The 19,010-nt window shown below is 41.9% G+C and overlaps 2 protein-coding genes across 2 annotated transcripts; one reads left to right on the forward strand and one right to left on the reverse strand.

The window, feature by feature from the left end:
- The first annotated feature begins 812 nt into the window (after window positions 1-812).
- Window positions 813-3,947, forward strand: LOC118560590. Its single transcript, XM_036131750.1, has 5 exons — window positions 813-1,152; window positions 1,501-1,740; window positions 1,938-2,079; window positions 3,275-3,750; window positions 3,935-3,947. Exons 1-5 carry the CDS (start codon window positions 860-862, stop codon window positions 3,945-3,947), a joined length of 1,164 nt encoding a protein of 387 aa, XP_035987643.1. The 5' UTR covers window positions 813-859.
- On the reverse strand, window positions 1,861-4,921 carry LOC118560591. Its single transcript, XM_036131751.1, has 3 exons — window positions 4,325-4,921; window positions 4,067-4,134; window positions 1,861-3,191 (listed from the first exon to the last, which is right to left on the reverse strand). Exon 3 carries the CDS (start codon window positions 3,172-3,174, stop codon window positions 2,128-2,130), a length of 1,047 nt encoding a protein of 348 aa, XP_035987644.1. The 5' UTR covers window positions 3,175-3,191; window positions 4,067-4,134; window positions 4,325-4,921; the 3' UTR covers window positions 1,861-2,127.
- Between the last annotated feature and the right edge of the window lie 14,089 nt (window positions 4,922-19,010).

The following is a 19,010-nucleotide window of genomic DNA, read 5'->3' on the forward strand; positions in this document are numbered from 1 at the left end:
AGCAACATGCTAACGGTTAGCCACTAGCAGGGTTTTGTTCAGTATCACCGGGTGATGTTACTCTGTTAGTTTGGTTGAAATCCTGTACTGAGAAGTGCCTAAAAAGGGAGAAAATCCTAAAATTCACCAAATCTGTCAAGCAGGAGTTTGTACAAGCTTCTTATAGCTACTTTCGGTTAGCAACATGCTAACTGTTAGCCGCTAACATGGTTGTGTATGGTATCACTGGGTGAGTGTACTCTGTCAGTTTGGTCCAAATCCTGTACTGGGAAGTGCCTCAAATAGGGGTGCCAATACTTAATGTCACCAAACGTAACCAAAGTTCATGGGTCAGATTGGCCTCCTTTAGCAACTCAGTCTCACCACATCTGGGCCTAGAACTCAACATTTGACCAAAATTGTCAGTAGCGCCATTTCCCACAGGTGGGTGGTGCTGTATTGGCCAATTGGGTTGTGTCTGGTTATCATGCCAGGTCCTGTTGGAAGCAAAGGCCCAATAGGAAAGCATGTGAAATCCCAAATGGTACAAAAAAGTGACACATGGCTGAAAGTCACATGAAAATTTTAAAATGTTAAGAGGAAGTGACTGTGTGAATTTCAGATTTCTACATTAATCACAGCCGCTGCAGTGAGCGATGAAAGTTGCCATTGTATCTCAATGGAGCTTTTTCCTCTGGCCCTCAGAGTTCCGTCGTCATGGAAACTCACTCACACACCTGCAGCGGCCGAAGTGCAGACACTTTGGTCACAATAAGTCCCATGGACCTTACCAAGCTCCGCCCACAACTGACCTAAAATTCTGAAGTCTCACAAACAAAGCCTCGCGGCGCATTCATTCTACGGTAGTTTCTATGTAAACATGGCGGTTTCCACTTGGACGGATTCTTTGCGGAGTATTCCTGACTCGATTAGTGCGTCATTTCTGCCTGATTTTGAGAAAATATCATCGACAACAATGGACAGAGGAGTTAACAAGTTCATGTCATCATTTTTGGACGAGTTAAGGGTATTTGAGCCACGCGAAGCCTCCAAAGTTGTGCAGGTCACCGCAAAATGCTATCGGTCGATGAGGAAAACGGCAGACCCTCACTCCCTCAGCATTAATATAGATGTGGACAAGATAACTGATGCCTATTGTTCTTGCAAGGCTGGGTAAGTTGTGCATTCATCGTTTTGTCTGTTACTTTTGAAATCAGCGGATAATTCCTGTGGTTTGTTGGCAAATGTTTGTGTGGCTAGCTTGATACGCTGTACTTGGTGCTAGAGTGGCTAACACGAGGAACAGTTTCGTCCAAAGCCTCTTCTGCTAAAATAAAATATTTAGTGTATGTCAGATACAGTACACGATTGAGATTGATCTGTTTAGCTAACGTAAGACTGTGTAGCAGACATGCTTCACGGTCTTGAAGCTGTAAAGTTGTATCAGTACTGCCGTTATGTTGCAATTAGCTAAAAGCTGTTCATGATGCATGCGTTTATTGTTGATTTTCTTTTTTTCAGACTTGGGGGTCATTGTTCACATATTATAGGCCTCCTCAAGACCTTGCAGTATTTCAAACTGCAAAGTTTTTCCTCAATCCCTGACCGATTGAGCTGCACCAGTATGCCACAAGCTTGGGGAGCACAATCAGCTCGGGGTTTGAGGATTGAACCCGTGCCCATCAACCACCTCACTCTAGCACGAAACGTGACTCACCGCAAGCGCAGACCGAAGGAATGCAGTGTGGACTTGAACAAAATGTATGTACTTTTTTACTGATTTAGATTTGAAACAAAATTTAACAAAATAAATATATGTACCCTGGTGTTGTTTTATGATTCTGAGTGTAACTACAACTGCATGAATGCAAACAAAACCAACACATAAAACTGTTCTTTATTTTAATTAATATTGCAAATTTGACAACTCTCAAAATTCATTTTCATTATATTTACAGAGTGACAAAGGTTGAACCCGAGGAGATAGCTGCACTGAAATTATTACATGGTACTCCATTGACATATATGCTGACGCCTTCAGCACCAACTGTCTCTACACCCCTGGGAGAAGTGCAAATTGGGTCAGCTGTTTCCTATCAGGTAAAAATTAATGAAATGTGTACTAAAACAAGACTAGTATTACTGTTCTTACATTTTCTTCAAAACAAAGCCCTGGAAAAGTGTCAAGTAGCAACACACAGCCCATATTCTGTTTAACTTAGGAAATAATATAGCAGGAATTGTACAACCAACTATTTTGAAATCTTTAATGCGAGAAATGAGTCGTTCAACATGCACTCTGTGTCTTGCTATTTTGTCAGTTAGTGCAAGATCTGCCTGAGACAACTGTTTGTCTGCTGAGGCAAAAGGTGGTATGTTTAAGGACAGACCAAGGGCATTTATCTCATCCTTGATTGTAAACCCTTTGTCTGCCATGACACCGTCACCATTCTGAATGTAACCAATGTCCTTCAGTTGTTGTATGGTTTCATAAAAACCACTTGCTTTTGTAATGGCCTTGTCTGATATTGATCCTGTGAATAATTCTGATGTGAACATGAAAGACCCCCGAGAGTCACAACCTATGAGTGCCTTGAATGTTGTGGTAGACTTATAATCGCTATATAGTTGGCATTGCACACCATGGGCCCAGGGGGATTCTGTTTTTAATTCTGTTCCATCAATAATAATTAATGTTGTAGGGAAATTAGCTTTGAAGTCTTTTGGCATGTTGTCTATTATAGTTTGTCTGTGTGGCCAGATAGAAACAGTGCACAGCTTAAGATAAATAATGTCAATCCAAGTGTTAAATACTATACCAGCTGACTGTTGTGAAATGCCGAACCGTGTTGCTAGATCGAACAGACCAAAGTTTTGTCTTAGTCTGCACATAGTCAGGAAAAGTCCATTTTCTGCTGACATTTCTCTAATGTCATTTCTGTTTTCATCATAAGTCAAAGTCTCCCTCTTTGGCAAGAGAAATGTAAATAGTGACATGAAACGGACTAGTGTAAGTCCTGTATAATATACACACAGATTTTTTTTGCTGTTCTTCTCAGATTCAACAACAGCATCAATACCAAACAGTTTTCGTTTCTGTTCTTTCTGTAGCTCTGTTTCTAAATTTTCCACTTTTGCTTGTAAGCGACTGATTTCAGTTTTTGCCATTTCCAACTCTGCAGTCACTGCAAGCATATCCAGCGGCGAAATCCCTGAAAACAAAAAATAAAAAAGGACTAAATATGTATATATAGACAAATGTATATAATGTGATGATACTGCTCTTTTGTTTCAGACAAGGAACTTGAAGGCAGATGCGACAGCGGTCATGCAACAGTGTGGCAACACCTGTGTCACAAATAACCCACCAGTGGATCTTCCAGAAAGATATAAAGCGTTGAAAGACCTTAATATTTGTGAAGATCCTGTGGAACTGGAAGCTCGAACCAGAGAACAGAGTAAATGTGCTGAGTGGTTTGAGGCAAGAAAAAAAAGGCTTACAGCCTCAAATTTCCATCGAGTTATGGTCAGGAAAGCAAAGGTCACACACAAGTTTTTAGAGTCAATTTTTGACGCTAACTCTGTTTCAGCCCCTTCACTGGATTACGGGCGAAGAAACGAGCCCTTAGCAAAATCAAAATATTTACAGACTCATCAGGACCGGCACTTGCATGAGTGTGGCTTTGTGGTCAGTAATCACTTTCCCTTCATAGGTGCTTCACCCGACGGCAAAGTATGTGACGGTGGCCGATCAGGTCTAATAGAAATAAAGTGTCCGTATACCGCTCGAAATTCCACCATTCTGGATGCCTGCATGCTACCCAATTTTTGCCTAGAAATGCAACCCAGTGGCTCTGCTCAGCTGAAGAAGACACATATGTACTATGCTCAGGTTCAAGGTCAACTTATGATCACAGGATGTGATTTTTGTGATTTTATTGTTTTCACCCACAAGGATCTACATGTAGAAAGAGTGTGGCCAGACAAAGTATTTATGTCATCCATGTTAGAAGTTTTAGCTGCTTTCTATCAAGATCATGCTGTGCCTTATTTACAAAACCTGTAGGAACTGGTTATCCTCACTTACAATGTTCATCTGTTTGCACCTCTATCCCTTTGTCTGCATCATTGTTTTCTGCAGCATCGTAGGTATCCCTGTAAATAATTCAGAACATTCACTGTGAACTAGATGGTATCCCTGTAAACAATTGAAACAACAAAAGTGATTCTGTTTCTGTTTGATGTTCATGTTTGTGGAAAATGTGAATTGTGACACATGATAAATAATAAAATAACTTTTAATCAGCACTGTGTTATGGATGTGTATATAATTGTGTGTACTAACAAGCTCTCTGCTCTAATCGATGGTCTCTTGTCTTTGCTGTCCTGCCTACTTGCACTTTCCGATGCTCTTTTTCGTGCGCGCCTAGCTTTATGCACTCGCGCTCCGTCTGCTGGTGTCGGATAAGGATGGGACGCTGTTGGCCCATCCCCGCCGACAAAATGCTAATAAATAAATAAATAATAAGCAATAAGTATTATTGCTTTGCTTTAAGTATTAAAGCAAATTTATAATACTTACACCAGCACACACTCCCTTGTTCTTATTGATCCTACGAAGGTTGAGCTGCTCGTGTGGTCGCGCACAAGCTTTGATCCAAGCCCGGCATTCTGCACCTGATTTTGGAAATCGGTGAATTTTCCCACCACAAATACGATTAGGGTATCTTACATCACCAGTACAGATACCCCACTGGCAATGGAGAACCATTATTTTTTTATTATTTTTCGATTATTAACTCGAAAACGTTATGCCGGTATGCTAGCACAGCGGTAGTATAGCACTACATTAGCTTGTGTTTGTGAGACTTCTTCGAACGTTGTAGCCACTCTATGACGTAGAATGGGCATCAGCCAATGAAAAGCGGCCCCTCTGGTAAGGTCCATTGGATTATAATGGAGAACTTTGCCTCGAACAACGCACGATTTCTCCGGAACCGTAAATGGTAGAGACGTAATTTTTTCTGTGTTTATTTCGTAACGGATAGGGGAAGAAGACTTGCTATCGGTTTTTGCTGGAAAAAGTTTAATAAAGGCGTAAAAAATTATGATCTAAAGGACATTTTTATGAAATTTCAGAAATCCTCTGAAAATGGTCCCGAACAAATCGCTCTGGCTTAAAAAGTATAAGAGATATCAAAATAATTCTTTCACTGTGAGTATCAGCAGGCTTTTGATGACCATGTAGCTAATTTTCATATTTTTACAAAAATCGGTGTAGGCACAGCGACGATGTAAAAAAGTGGATGATGTGTGAAAATGCAGCTCCAAAGCGTTTTCAGGATTTTGCACATTCGCTACTCCCGAACAAATTGTTCCTGCGGCAAAACCGTAACAGTTATCCAAACAAATCCTTTTTTGTGAGTGCCAGAAGGGTTGGGACATTCATGTGTCAAAGTCTCATGTCTGTACATAAAACGGTTTAGGAGTAGCGACGATGCGAAAACATGTGATGTTTTGGATTTTTAGACGTCATTTTTCAAAACCGCTCCATAGGAAATGAATGGGAGAGGTTTCGGGTTTGTGTCGGTCTGAGGTGATTTGCGAAAAATCTATAAAGGCCACACCAATGAAGGTTACATTTCCCGAATCCTGACAAAAATACCTACGTTTTGATGTATAATTTGTCTAGGTAGAGTGAAAATTGAGCGAGTAAGGTCAAGTTGTTCAGAGTTTTGAAATCTTTAAAAAAGCTAGAGTGGGCCACTCTAGCGGTTGGAGAATTCCGTCATTGACTTTCATTGTAAACGATGATTTCACTGATTTTTGGACATGAGCTTTGAGGAGTAACTGTGAAGAGACGATAAAAGATATCCACATCCCGTTTTCACTTCTGAGTAGGTCACAGATATATCTACAAACTGGAAGTTAAACGGTGTTCATAGGTGAAAGCATGGCGACACAGTACAGCTTTGAAAATGGTCCTTTTGAGGGTTTTTTGAGGCTTTCTTTCTCCCCGACTCCATTCATTCCTATGGGGTTGTTTTGGGGTGGTTTTTCGCTTATTTTGTTGCCATGGTAACTCGAAATCCCAATAAAAGTAGTAGCACACATCTCGAGATCGAGCCACAGGTTTTGATGCCTATATTGTGGGGGTGCACGCTATGTTTTGGGCCGCATTAATCGTGAAGGAAGAAAAATAAAGAATATTAATATTAACTAGAAAAATTTCTGAAGAAATTTAGCAAGGCGCCTGCCACTTGGTGCGTACCATACCGTCAGAAATAGCAACAGGAAGTAACACTGCGAATTTCAGGTTCCTAAGGTCTTCACAGCCCTCACAGCGGCCGTTGAAAGGTGCCATGTTAAGTCAATGGACCTCCTAGGAGCCTCTTGCTAGCAGCGTTGTCATGGAGACTCACTGACAGCTGCAGCCCTCTCTGTCTGTAAAGGCAGACGAACTCTGGCTAAGCAGAAGTTGATAGGACCTTCCTAAAGCTATTTCCGGTTAGCAACATGCTAACGGTTAGCCGCTAGCATGGCTGTGTTCAGTATCACCGGGTGATGTTACTCTGTTAGTTTGGTTGAAATCCTGTACTGAGAAGTGCCTACAAAGGGAGAAAATCCTAAAATTCACCAAATCTGTCAAGCAGAAGTTTGTACAGGCTTCCTAGAGCTACTTCCGGTTAGCAACATGCTAACCGTTAGCCGCTAACATGGTTGTGTTCAGTATCACCGGGTGATTATACTCTGTCAGTTTGGTCCAAATCCTGTACTGGGAAGTGCCTCAAATAGGGGTACCAATACTTAATGTCACCAAACGTGACCAAAGTTCATGGGTCAGACTGGCCTCCTTTAGCAACTCAGTCTCACCACATCTGGGCCTAGAACTCAACATTTGACCAAAATTGTCAGTAGCGCCATTTCCCACAGGTGGGTGGTGCTGTATTGGCCAATTGGGTTGTGTCTGGTTATCATGCCAGGTCCTGTTGGAAGCAAAGGCTCAATAGGAAAGCATGTGAAATCCCGAATGGTACAGAAAAGTGACACATGGCTGAAAGTCACATGAAAATTTTAAAATGTTAAGAGGAAGTGACTGTGCGAATTTCAGATTTCTACATTAATCACAGCCGCTGCAGTCAGGGATGAAAGTTGCCATTGTGTCTCAATGGAGCTTTTTCCTCTGGCCCTCAGAGTTCCGTCGTCATGGAAACTCACTCACACACCTGCAGCGGCCGAAGTGCAGACACTTTGGTCACAATAAGTCCCATTGGATTATAATGGAGAACTTTGCCTCGAACAACGCACGATTTCTCCGGAACCGTAAATGGTAGAGACGTAATTTTTTCTGTGTTTATTTCGTAAAGGATAGGGGAAGAAGACTTGCTATCGGTTTTTGCTGGAAAAAGTTTAATAAAGGCGTAAAAAATTATGATCTAAAGGACATTTCTATGAAATTTCAGAAATCCTCTGAAAATGATCCCGAACAAATCGCTCTGGCTAAAAAAGTATAAGAGATATCAAAATAATTCTTTCACTGTGAGTATCAGCAGGCTTTTGATGACCATGTAGCTCATTTTCATATTTTTACAAAAATCGGTGTAGGCACAGCGACGATGTAAAAAAGTGGATGATGTGGGAAAATGCAGCTCCAAAGCGATTTCAGGATTTTGCACATTCGCTACTCCCGAACAAATTGTTCCTGTGGAAAAACCGTAACAGTTATCCACAAAATTCATTTTTCTTGAGTGCCAGAAGGGTTGGGACATTCATGTGTGAAAGTCTCATGTCTGTACATAAAACGGTTTAGGAGTAGCGACGATGCGAAAACATGTGATGTTTTGGATTTTTAGACGTCATTTTTCAAAACCGCTCCATAGGAAATGAATGGGGGAGGTTTCGGGTTTGTGTCGGTCTGAGATGATTTGCGAAAAATCTATAAATGCCACACCAATGAGGGTTACATTTCCCGAATCCTGACAAAAATACCTACGTTTTGATGTATAATTTGTCTACATAGAGTGAAAATTGAGCGAGTAAGGTCAAGTTGTTCGGAGTTTTGAAATCTTTAAAAAAGCTAGAGTGGCCCACTCTAGCGGTTGGAGAATTCCGTCATTGACTTTCATTGTAAACGATGATTTCACTGATTTTCGGACATGAGCTTTGAGGAGTAACTGTGAAGAGACGATAAAAGATATCCACATCCCGTTTTCACTTCTGAGTAGGTCACAGAAATATCTACAAACTGGAAGTTAAACGGTGTTCATAGGTGGAAGCATGACGATACAGTACAGCGTTGAAAATGGTCATTTGGAGGCTTTTTTGAGGCTTTCTTTCTACCCGACTCCATTCATTCCTATGGGTTTTTTGGGGGTGGTTTTTCGCTAATTTTGTTGCCATGGTAACTCGAAATCCCAATAAATGTAGTAGCACACATCTCGTAATCGAGCCGCAGGTTTTGATACCTATATTGTGGGGGTCCACGCTACGGTTCGGGCCGCATTAATCGTGACGGAAGAAGAAGTAAAGAATAATAAATAGTCCGTTTAGAGGTGAATAGTAATAGGTGCCTCCATGCATTTGCATGGGAGGCAGTGCTGTGCTTCGCACAGCACTGCCTCCTCATTGCAAATGCTATGGCAGGCGCCTAACTAGAAAAATTTCTGAAGAAATTTAGCAAGGCGCCTGCCACTTGGTGCGTACCGTACCGACAGAAATAGCAACAGGAAGAAACACTGCAAATTTCAGCTTCTTACGGTCTTCACAGCCCCCGCAGCGGCCGTCGAAAGGTGCCATGTTAAGTCAATGGATCTCCTAGGAGCCCCTTGTTAGCAGCGTTGTCATGGAGACTCACTGACAGCTGCAGCCCTATCTGTCTGTAAAGGCAGAAGAACCCTGGCTAAGCAGAAGTTAGTAGGACCTTCCTAAAGCTATTTCCGGTTAGCAACATGCTAACGGTAAGCCGCTAGCATGGCTGTGTTCAGTATCAGCGGGTGATGTTACTCTGTTAGTTTGATCCAAATCCTGTACTGGGATGAGCCTTAAATAGGGAGAAAAAACGTTGTTTATAACGTTGCCATGGTAACTGAAAATGGCGGGTGGTACAAAAAAATACTTCATGGGATCAGCACATATGTTTTAATATACACACTGTGGGGATTATAATACAAAAATCTTAGTCTGCCATGCCGGGTTTCGATCCCACGACTTCTTGCATGCAAAGCCTGCACTTTCCATCTGAGCTATACTGTAGCGCCATATATGGGCATGCAGTATTGGGACCATAAGGGGTTTGGTCCCCCATTGAAAAGCATTGGATGTATGACACCTCATAGCTTGGAGATGCTTTATGCCACGTAGCCCAAATTTCTTGTGGAGGTTTCTCTCTAAAGTAAGAACAGACTCTGTGAAGCAGAAGTTGGTGAGACCTTCCTAGAGCTACTTCCGGTTATCAACATGCTAACAGTTAGCCGCTAACATGGTTGTGTTCAGTATCACCGGGTGATTGTACTCTGTCAGTTTGGTCCAAATCCTGTACTGGGAAGTGCCTCAAATAGGGGTGCCAATACTTAATGTCACCAAACGTGACCAAAGTTCATTGGTCAGATTGGCCTCCTTTAGCAACTCAGCCTCACCACATCTGGGCCCAGAACTCAACATTTGACCAAAATGGTGTGTAGTGCCATTTCCCACATGTGGGTGGTGCTGTATTGGCCAAGTGGGTCGTGTCTAGGCATCATGCCAGGTCCTGTTGGAAGCAAAGACCCAATAGGAAAGCATGTAAAATCCAAAATGGGACAGTAAACTGACACATGGCTGAAAGTCACTTTAAAATTTTAAAATGTTAAGAGGAAGTGACTGTGCGAATTTCAGATTTCTACATTAATCACAGCCGCTGCGCTGCAGCTGGCGTCGAAAGTTGCCATTCTATCTCAATGGAACGTCTCCCACTGGCCCTCAGAGTTCCGTCGTCATGGAAACTCACTGACACAGCTGCAGCGGGCCAGTCTAAAAAAGTGCAGACACTTGGTGTCCAAGTCTGCCTATTGGATTATAATGGAGAACTTTGCCTCGAACAACGCACGATTTCTCCGGAACCGTAAATGGTAGAGACGTAATTTTTTCTGTGTTTATTTCGTAAAGGATAGGGGAAGAAGACTTGCTATCGGTTTTTGCTGGAAAAAGTTTAATAAAGGCGTAAAAAATTATGATCTAAAGGACATTTTTATGAAATTTCAGAAATCCTCTGAAAATGATCCCGAACAAATCGCTCTGGCTAAAAAAGTATAAGACATATCAAAATAATTCTTTCACTGTGAGTATCAGCAGGCTTTTGATGACCATGTAGCTCATTTTCATATTTTTAATAAAATCGGTGTAGGCACAGCGACGATGTAAAAAAGTGGATGATGTGGGAAAATGCAGCTCCAAAGCGATTTCAGGATTTTGCACATTCGCTACTCCCGAACAAATTGTTCCTGTGGAAAAACCGTAACAGTTATCCACAAAATTTATTTTTCTTGAGTGCCAGAAGGGTTGGGACATTCATGTGTGAAAGTCTCATGTCTGTACATAAAAACGGTTTAGGAGTAGCGACGATGCGAAAACATGTGATGTTTAGGATTTTTAGACGTCATTTTTCAAAACCGCTCCATAGGAAATGAATGGGGGAGGTTTCGGGTTTGTGTCGGTCTGAGGTGATTTGCGAAAAATCTATAAATGCCACACCAATGAGGGTTACATTTCCCAAATCCTGACAAAAATACCTACGTTTTGATGTATAATTTGTCTACGTAGAGTGAAAATTGAGCGAGTAAGGTCAAGTTGTTCAGAGTTTTGAAATCTTTAAAAAAGCTAGAGTGGCCCACTCTAGCGGTTGGAGAATTCCGTCATTGACTTTCATTGTAAACGATGATTTCGCTGATTTTTGGACATGAGCTTTGAGGAGTAACTGTGAGGAGACGATAACAGATATCCACATCCCGTTTTCACTTCTGAGTAGTTCACTGATATATCTACAAACTGGAAGTTAAACGGTGTTCGTAGGTGAAAGCATGACGACACAGTACAGCGTTGAAAATGGTCATTTGGAGGCTTTTTTGAGGCTTTCTTTCTACCCGACTCCATTCATTCCTATGGGTTTTTTTGGGGGTAGTTTTTTGCTAATTTTGTTGCCATGGTAACTCGAAATCCCAATCAAAGTAGTAGCACACTATTCCTGACCGAGCCGCACGTTTTGATACATATGTTGTGGGGGTGCACGCCACTGTTCGGGCCACATTAAGCGTCAAACAATTAAGAATATTAATAATAAGATAGAGACGCGTTTAGAGGTGCATAGTAATAGGTGCCTCCATGCATTTGCATGGGAGGCAGTGCTGTGCTTCGCACAGCACTGCCTCCTCATTGCAAACGCTATGGCAGGCGCCTAACTAGAAAAATTTCTGAAGAAATTTAGCAAGGCGCCTGCCACTTGGTGCGTACCGTACCGTCAGAAATAGCAACAGGAAGTAACACTGCAAATTTCAGGTTCCTACGGTCTTCACAGCCCTCGCAGCGGCTGTTGAAAGGTGCCATGTTAAGTCAATGGACCTCCTAGGAGCCTCTTGCTAGCAGCGTTGTCATGGAGACTCACTGACAGCTACAGCCCTCTCTGTCTGTAAAGGTTGAAGAACTCTGGCTAAGCAGCTGTTGGTAGGACCTTCCTAAAGCTATTTCCGGTTAGCAACATGCTAACGGTTAGCCGCTAGCATGGCTGTGTTCAGTATCACCGGGTGATGTTACTCTGTTAGTTTGGTTGAAATCCTGTACTGAGAAGTGCCTAAAAAGGGAGAAAATCCTAAAATTCACCAAATCTGTCAAGCAGAAGTTTGTACAGGCTTCCTAGAGCTAATTCCGGTTAGCAACATGCTAACCGTTAGCCGCTAACATGGTTGTGTATGGTATCACTGGGTGAGTGTACTCTGTCAGTTTGGTCCAAATCCTGTACTGGGATGTGCCTCAAATAGGGAGAAAAAACGTCATTTATAACGTTGCCATGGTAACTCAAAATGGCGGGTGGTACAAAAAATACTTCATGGGATCAGCACACATGTTTTGATATTCACACTGTGAGGATTATAATACAAAACTCCAAGTTTTCCATACCGGGAATCGATCCCACGACCTCTTGCATGCAAAGCCTGCACTTTCCATCTGTGCTACACTGTAGCGCCATATATGGGCATGCATTATTGGAAACATAAGTGGTTTGATCCAAAATGGCACAGAAAACTGACACATGGCTGAAAGTCACATGGAAATTTTAAAATGTTAAGAGGAAGTGACTGTGCGAATTTCAGATTTCTACATTAATCACAGCCACTGCAGTGAGCGATGAAAGTTGCCATTGTATCTCAATGGAGCGTCTAGCTCTGGCCCTCAGAGTTCCGTCGTCATGGAAACTCACTCACACACCTGCAGCGGCCGAAGTGCAGACACTTTGGTCACAATAAGTCCCATTGGATTATAATGGAGAACTTTGCCTCGAACAACGCACGATTTCTCCGGAACCGTAAATGGTAGAGACGTAATTTTTTCTGTGTTTATTTCGTAACGGATAGGGGAAGAAGACTTGCTATCGGTTTTTGCTGGAAAAAGTTTAATAAAGGCGTAAAAAATTATGATCTAAAGGACATTTTTATGAAATTTCAGAAATCCTCTGAAAATGATCCCGAACAAATCGCTCTGGCTAAAAAAGTATAAGAGATATCAAAATAATTCTTTCACTGTGAGTATCAGCAGGCTTTTGATGACCATGTAGCTCATTTCATATTTTTACAAAAATCGGTGTAGGCACAGCGACGATGTAAAAAAGTGGATGATGTGGGAAAATGCAGCTCCAAAGCGATTTCAGGATTTTGCACATTCGCTACTCCCGAACAAATTGTTCCTGTGGAAAAACCGTAACAGTTATCCACAAAATTCATTTTTCTTGAGTGCCAGAAGGGTTGGGACATTCATGTGTGAAAGTCTCATGTCTGTACATAAAACGGTTTAGGAGTAGCGACGATGCGAAAACATGTGATGTTTTGGATTTTTAGACGTCATTTTTCAAAACCGCTCCATAGGAAATGAATGGGGGAGGTTTCGGGTTTGTGTCGGTCTGAGGTGATTTGCGAAAAATCTATAAATGCCACACCAATGAGGGTTACATTTCCCGAATCCTGACAAAAATACCTACGTTTTGATGTATAATTTGTCTATGTAGAGTGAAAATTGAGCGAGTAAGGTCAAGTTGTTCGGAGTTTTGAAATCTTTAAAAAAGCTAGAGTGGGCCACTCTAGCGGTTGGAGAATTCCGTCATTGACTTTCATTGTAAACGATGATTTCGCTGATTTTTGGACATGAGCTTTGAGGAGTAACTGTGAAGAGACGATAAAAGATATCCACATCCCGTTTTCACTTCTGAGTAGGTCACAGATATATCTACAAACTGGAAGTTAAACGGTGTTCGTAGGTGACAGCATGACGACACAGTACAGCTTTGAAAATGGTCATTTGGAGGCTTTTTTGAGGCTTTCTTTCTACCCGACTCCATTCATTCCTATGGGTTTTTTGGGGGTGGTTTTTCGCTAATTTTGTTGCCATGGTAACTCGAAATCCCAATCAAAGTAGTAGCACACTATTGCCGACCGAACCGCACGTTTTGATACCTATATTGTGGGGGTGCACGCTACGGTTCGGGCCACATTAACGCACAAATAATTAAGAATATTAATAACTAGAAAAATTTCTGAAGAAATTTAGCAAGGCGCCTGCCACTTGGTGCGTACCGTACCGTCAGAAATAGCAACAGGAAGTAACACTGCGAATTTCAGGTTCCTACGGTCTTCACAGCCCTCGCAGCGGCCGTTGAAAGGTGCCATGTTAAGTCAATGGACCTCCTAGGAGCCTCTTGCTAGCAGCGTTGTCATGGAGACTCAGTGAGAGCTGCAGCCCTCTCTGTCTGTAAAGGCAGAAGAACTCTGGCTAAGCAGCTGTTGGTAGGACCTTCCTAAAGCCATTTCCGGTTAGCAACATGCTAACGGTTAGCCGCTAGCATGGCTGTGTTCAGTATCAGCGGGTGATGTTACTCTGTTAGTTTGGTTGAAATCCTGTACTGAGAAGTGCCTAAAAAGGGAGAAAATGCTAAAATTCACCAAATCTGTCAAGCAGAAGTTTGTACAGGCTTCCTAGAGCTACTTCCGGTTAGCAACATGCTAACCGTTAGCCGCTAACATGGTTGTGTTTGGTATCACTGGGTGAGTGTACTCTGTTAGTTTGGTCCAAATCCTGTACTGGGATGAGCCTCAAATAGGGAGAAAAAACGTTGTTTATAACGTTGCCATGGTAACTCAAAATGGCGGGTGGTACAAAAAAATACTTCATGGGATCAGCACACATGTTTTAATATACACACTGTGGGGATTATAATACAAAAATCTTAGTCTCCCTACGCCGGGATTCGAATCCCACGACCTCTTGCATGCAAAGCCTGCACTTTCCATCTGAGCTATACTGTAGCGCCATATATGGGCATGCAGTATTGGGACCATAAGGGGTTTGGTCCCCCATTGAAAAGCATTGGATGTTTGACACCTCATAGCTTGGAGATGCTTTATGCCACGTAGCCCAAATTTCTTGTGGAGCTTTCTCTCTAAAGTAAGAACAGACTCTGTGAAGCAGAAGATGGTGAGACCTTTCTAGAGCTACTTCCGGTTAGCAACATGCTAACAGTTAGCCGCTAACATGGTTGTGTTCAGTATCACCGGGTGATTGTACTCTGTCAGTTTGGTCCAAATCCTGTACTGGGAAGTGCCTCAAATAGGGGTGCCAATACTTAATGTCACCAAACGTGACCAAAGTTCATTGGTCAGATTGGCCTCCTTTAGCAACTCAGCCTCACCACATCTGGGCCCAGAACTCAACATTTGACCAAAATGGTGTGTAGTGCCATTTCCCACATGTGGGTGGTGCTGTATTGGCCAAGTGGGTCGTGTCTAGGCATCATGCCAGGTCCTGTTGGAAGCAAAGACCCAATAGGAAAGCATGTAAAATCCAAAATGGGACAGTAAACTGACACATGGCTGAAAGTCACATGAAAATTTTAAAATGTTAAGAGGAAGTGACTGTGCGAATTTCAGATTTCTACATTAATCACAGCCGCTGCAGCTGGCGTCGAAAGTTGCCATTCTATCTCAATGGAACGTCTCCCACTGGCCCTCAGAGTTCCGTCGTCATGGAAACTCACTGACACAGCTGCAGCGGGCCAGTCGAAAAAGTGCAGACACTTTGTGTCCAAGTCTGCCTATTGGATTATAATGGAGAACTTTGCCTCGAACAACGCACGATTTCTCCGGAACCGTAAATGGTAGAGACGTAATTTTTTCTGTGTTTATTTCGTAAAGGATAGGGGAAGAAGACTTGCTATCGGTTTTTGCTGGAAAAAGTTTAATAAAGGCGTAAAAAATTATGATCTAAAGGACATTTTTATGAAATTTCAGAAATCCTCTGAAAATGATCCCGAACAAATCGCTCTGGCTAAAAAAGTATAAGAGATATCAAAATAATTCTTTCACTGTGAGTATCAGCAGGCTTTTGATGACCATGTAGCTCATTTTCATATTTTTACAAAAATCGGTGTAGGCACAGCGACGATGTAAAAAAGTGGATGATGTGGGAAAATGCAGCTCCAAAGCGATTTCAGGATTTTGCACATTCGCTACTCCCGAACAAATTGTTCCTGTGGAAAAACCGTAACAGTTATCCACAAAATTCCTTTTTTGTGAGTGCCAGAAGGGTTGGGACATTCATGTGTGAAAGTCTCATGTCTGTACATAAAACGGTTTAGGAGTAGCGACGATGCGAAAACATGTGATGTTTTGGATTTTTAGACGTCATTTTTCAAAACCGCTCCATAGGAAATGAATGGGGGAGGTTTCGGGTTTGTGTCGCTCTGAGGTGATTTGCGAAAAATCTATAAATGCCACACCAATGAGGGTTACATTTCCCGAATCCTGACAAAAATACCTACGTTTTGATGTATAATTTGTCTACGTAGAGTGAAAATTGAGCGAGTAAGGTCAAGTTGTTCGGAGTTTTGAAATCTTTAAAAAAGCTAGAGTGGGCCACTCTAGCGGTTGGAGAATTCCGTCATTGACTTTCATTATAAACGATGATTTCCCTGATTTTTGGACATGAGCTTTGAGGAGTAACTGTGAAGAGACGATAAAAGATATCCACATCCCGTTTTCACTTCTGAGTAGGTCACAGATATATCTACAAACTGGAAGTTAAACGGTGTTTGTAGGTGAAAGCATGGCGACACAGTACAGCTTTGAAAATGGTCCTTTTGAGGGTTTTTTGAGGCTTTCTTTCTCCCCGACTCCATTCATTCCTATGGGGTTGTTTTGGGGGTGGTTTTTCGCTTATTTTGTTGCCATGGTAACTCGAAACCCCAATAAACATAGTAGCACACATCTCGAGACCGAGCCAGACGTTTTGATGTATATTTTGTGGGGGTGCACGCTACGGTTCGGGCCCCATTAATCGTGAAAGAAGAAAAATAAAGAATATTAATAATAAAGAGACGCCTTAAGAGGTGAATAGTAATAGGCCCTGCCCATGCATTTGCATTGGGAGGCAGTGCTGTGCTTCGCACAGCACTGCCTCCTCATTGCACATGCAAGGCAGGCGCCTAATAATAAAGAAGTCAGTTTAGAGGTGCATAGTAATAGGCCCTGCCCATGCATTTGCATTGGGAGGCAGTGCTGTGCGAAGCACAGCACTGCCTCCTCATTGCACATGCAAGGCAGGCGCCTAATAAAGAGACGCCTTTAGAGGTGAATAGTAATAGGCCCTGCCCATGCATTTGCATTGGGAGGCAGTGCTGTGCTTCGCACAGCACTGCCTCCTCATTGCAAATGCTATGGCAGGTGCCTAATAAATAAGCCGTTTAGAGGTGAATAGTAATAGGTGCCTCCATGCATTTGCATGGAGGCACCTATTACTTCGCACAGCACTGCCTCCTCATTGCAAATGCTATGGCAGGTGCCTAATAAAGAGTCCGTTTAGAGGTGCATAGTAATAGGCCCTGCCCATGCATAGTAATAGGCCCTGCCCATGCATTACTATGCACCGAGTGCATGTAATAGGTGCCTCCATGCATTTGCATGGGAGGCAGTGCTGTGCTTCGCACAGCACTGCCTCCTCATTGCAAATGCTATGGCAGGCGCCTAACTAGAAAAATTTCTGAAGAAATTTAGCAAGGCGCCTGCCACGTGGTGCGTACCGTCCTAACCGTAAGAGTTACCTTTGCGAATCAGAGGTTTGATACAAGTGTTTGAAAAAAAAGAGTTGTGTGCAGGAAGGCAAAATGTGTATGTACTCTATTCAAACTGTTGTCTGTAAAGGCACATCAGACACTTAAACCAATCGCATCAGAGCGCTGTCACTGTGGAAGTTGAGACAAATATCCCAATATTTTAGTATTTAACCAATTGCCATGAGTCAACACTTAACACAGGACCCTATCTCCTTCATCAGTGCTCCTAAGAGGCTCCTTGGATTAGGCACTGAGCCCAGACAGGACAGTCTGCAGCCATTTCAGCACTGGACAGTTCCGCAATAGATTCAAAGGGGTAAGGGTGACACATGACAAGAAGGTGTGCTCAACGTAAGATTTAAACATGTTCACGTGACAGACAAAATCTACACGTTCTGGAAGATGTAGCAATCACATACTTAGCAAGCAACAAGCTTATGTTTACATTTCAATGTTTGCTGTCTTATTCTGCTTGGGAGGCTCTCCTGTGCATTGCAGTGGAATTGTGGAGCCTCAGAATGAAAGCCTTTACAAGCACTGTTTAAAAGTTGGCAACATTTTTAAAAGAAGCCTTTTTCCATCAATGTGCACTTGTGAAATAATCTCCTAGTTTAATTAAATACTTGCACTGCTTTTTATGTTTGGTACGTTTGTTGTTTTTCATTTTTAATGTTGCTTTCCTTTTGCTTTTCCTACAATTTAGCATCCGTTTTCCATATATAATTAATGCATTTTTTGCAATGCAGTACTGTGGATCACAGGTCAACAGCTCAGATTTTTTTGTCTTTAGTCCCAAAAAGGCATTTCTGAAATTGAGTCTGGTTTGGAAGTATCCTGACACAGAGTATTCCACATTTTAAGTCCATACCTGGTACATGTTTGTACGTAGGTGCTCTTGATCCACCAACTCCGTCTTAAGTCTTCTCCTTGGGAAGCTTTCCCCAAATTATTGAACAGATTCTTCTCGGCAATCCTCACAAAGAAGCAGTTCTTTCTGTTGCTGGTGCTCTGTTTAACACTAAATGTTTTCCCTTTTACTCAACTTTCTTTAACATGCCTGTACAGACAACAACCAGTTTCTTCAGAATGATCTTTTATGAAATATATACCTATGAAGGGGGTCCATGACTGTCCTCTGGACATCCATTCAGTCAGCACTATTCTCCATAATTACATTTGACATTACAATGACATTTGCAAAAGAGGCTTAAAATATATCACTGTGTGTAATGATTCCCTGTCTGAGTTTCACTTAACTTTCTGAAATGACTGGGAAAAACTATGCATGATTAATATTTGAGATATACTTCTTGGGAGCAATGATATATCTCCAAAACTTTTGGGTCAACTTCGGTGCTCTACATTTATATGACCTGAATTTTTTTTCATTAAATATTTCCAATATATCAAGACATATTTTAAGTTCACCATAAAGAAAACTGTACAGCTAATGTTAGTGCAGTCACGTTAAACCATGTATTAGTCACCATTGTCATGTATACAAATAAACAGACATTAGTATATTGACGATGAACACATTTATTAACTAAAAAAACAGAACTAACTTCAAACAGCCAATAATTGATGAAAGTACAAGTACAACATGCTCTCGGACAATGAGAGACCAAACAAAGTGAACTAAAATACATTTGAGGTCATGTGTAATGGGCATCTCCTGTAAGAAACA

Source organism: Fundulus heteroclitus, unplaced genomic scaffold, assembly GCF_011125445.2.
Source record: "Fundulus heteroclitus isolate FHET01 unplaced genomic scaffold, MU-UCD_Fhet_4.1 scaffold_458, whole genome shotgun sequence".
Taxonomy (NCBI): Eukaryota; Metazoa; Chordata; class Actinopteri; order Cyprinodontiformes; family Fundulidae; genus Fundulus; species Fundulus heteroclitus.

Coding starts and splice junctions, on each gene's coding strand:
- LOC118560591 (XM_036131751.1), bottom strand. CDS start 3,174: ATGCTTGCAGTGACTGCAGAGTTGGAAATGGCAAAAACTGAAATCAGT.
- LOC118560590 (XM_036131750.1), top strand. CDS start 860: ATGGCGGTTTCCACTTGGACGGATTCTTTGCGGAGTATTCCTGACTCG. Junction 1,153..1,500: donor TATTGTTCTTGCAAGGCTGG/GTAAGTTGTGCA, acceptor TCTTTTTTTCAG/ACTTGGGGGTCATTGTTCAC. Junction 2,080..3,274: donor GGTCAGCTGTTTCCTATCAG/GTAAAAATTAAT, acceptor CTTTTGTTTCAG/ACAAGGAACTTGAAGGCAGA.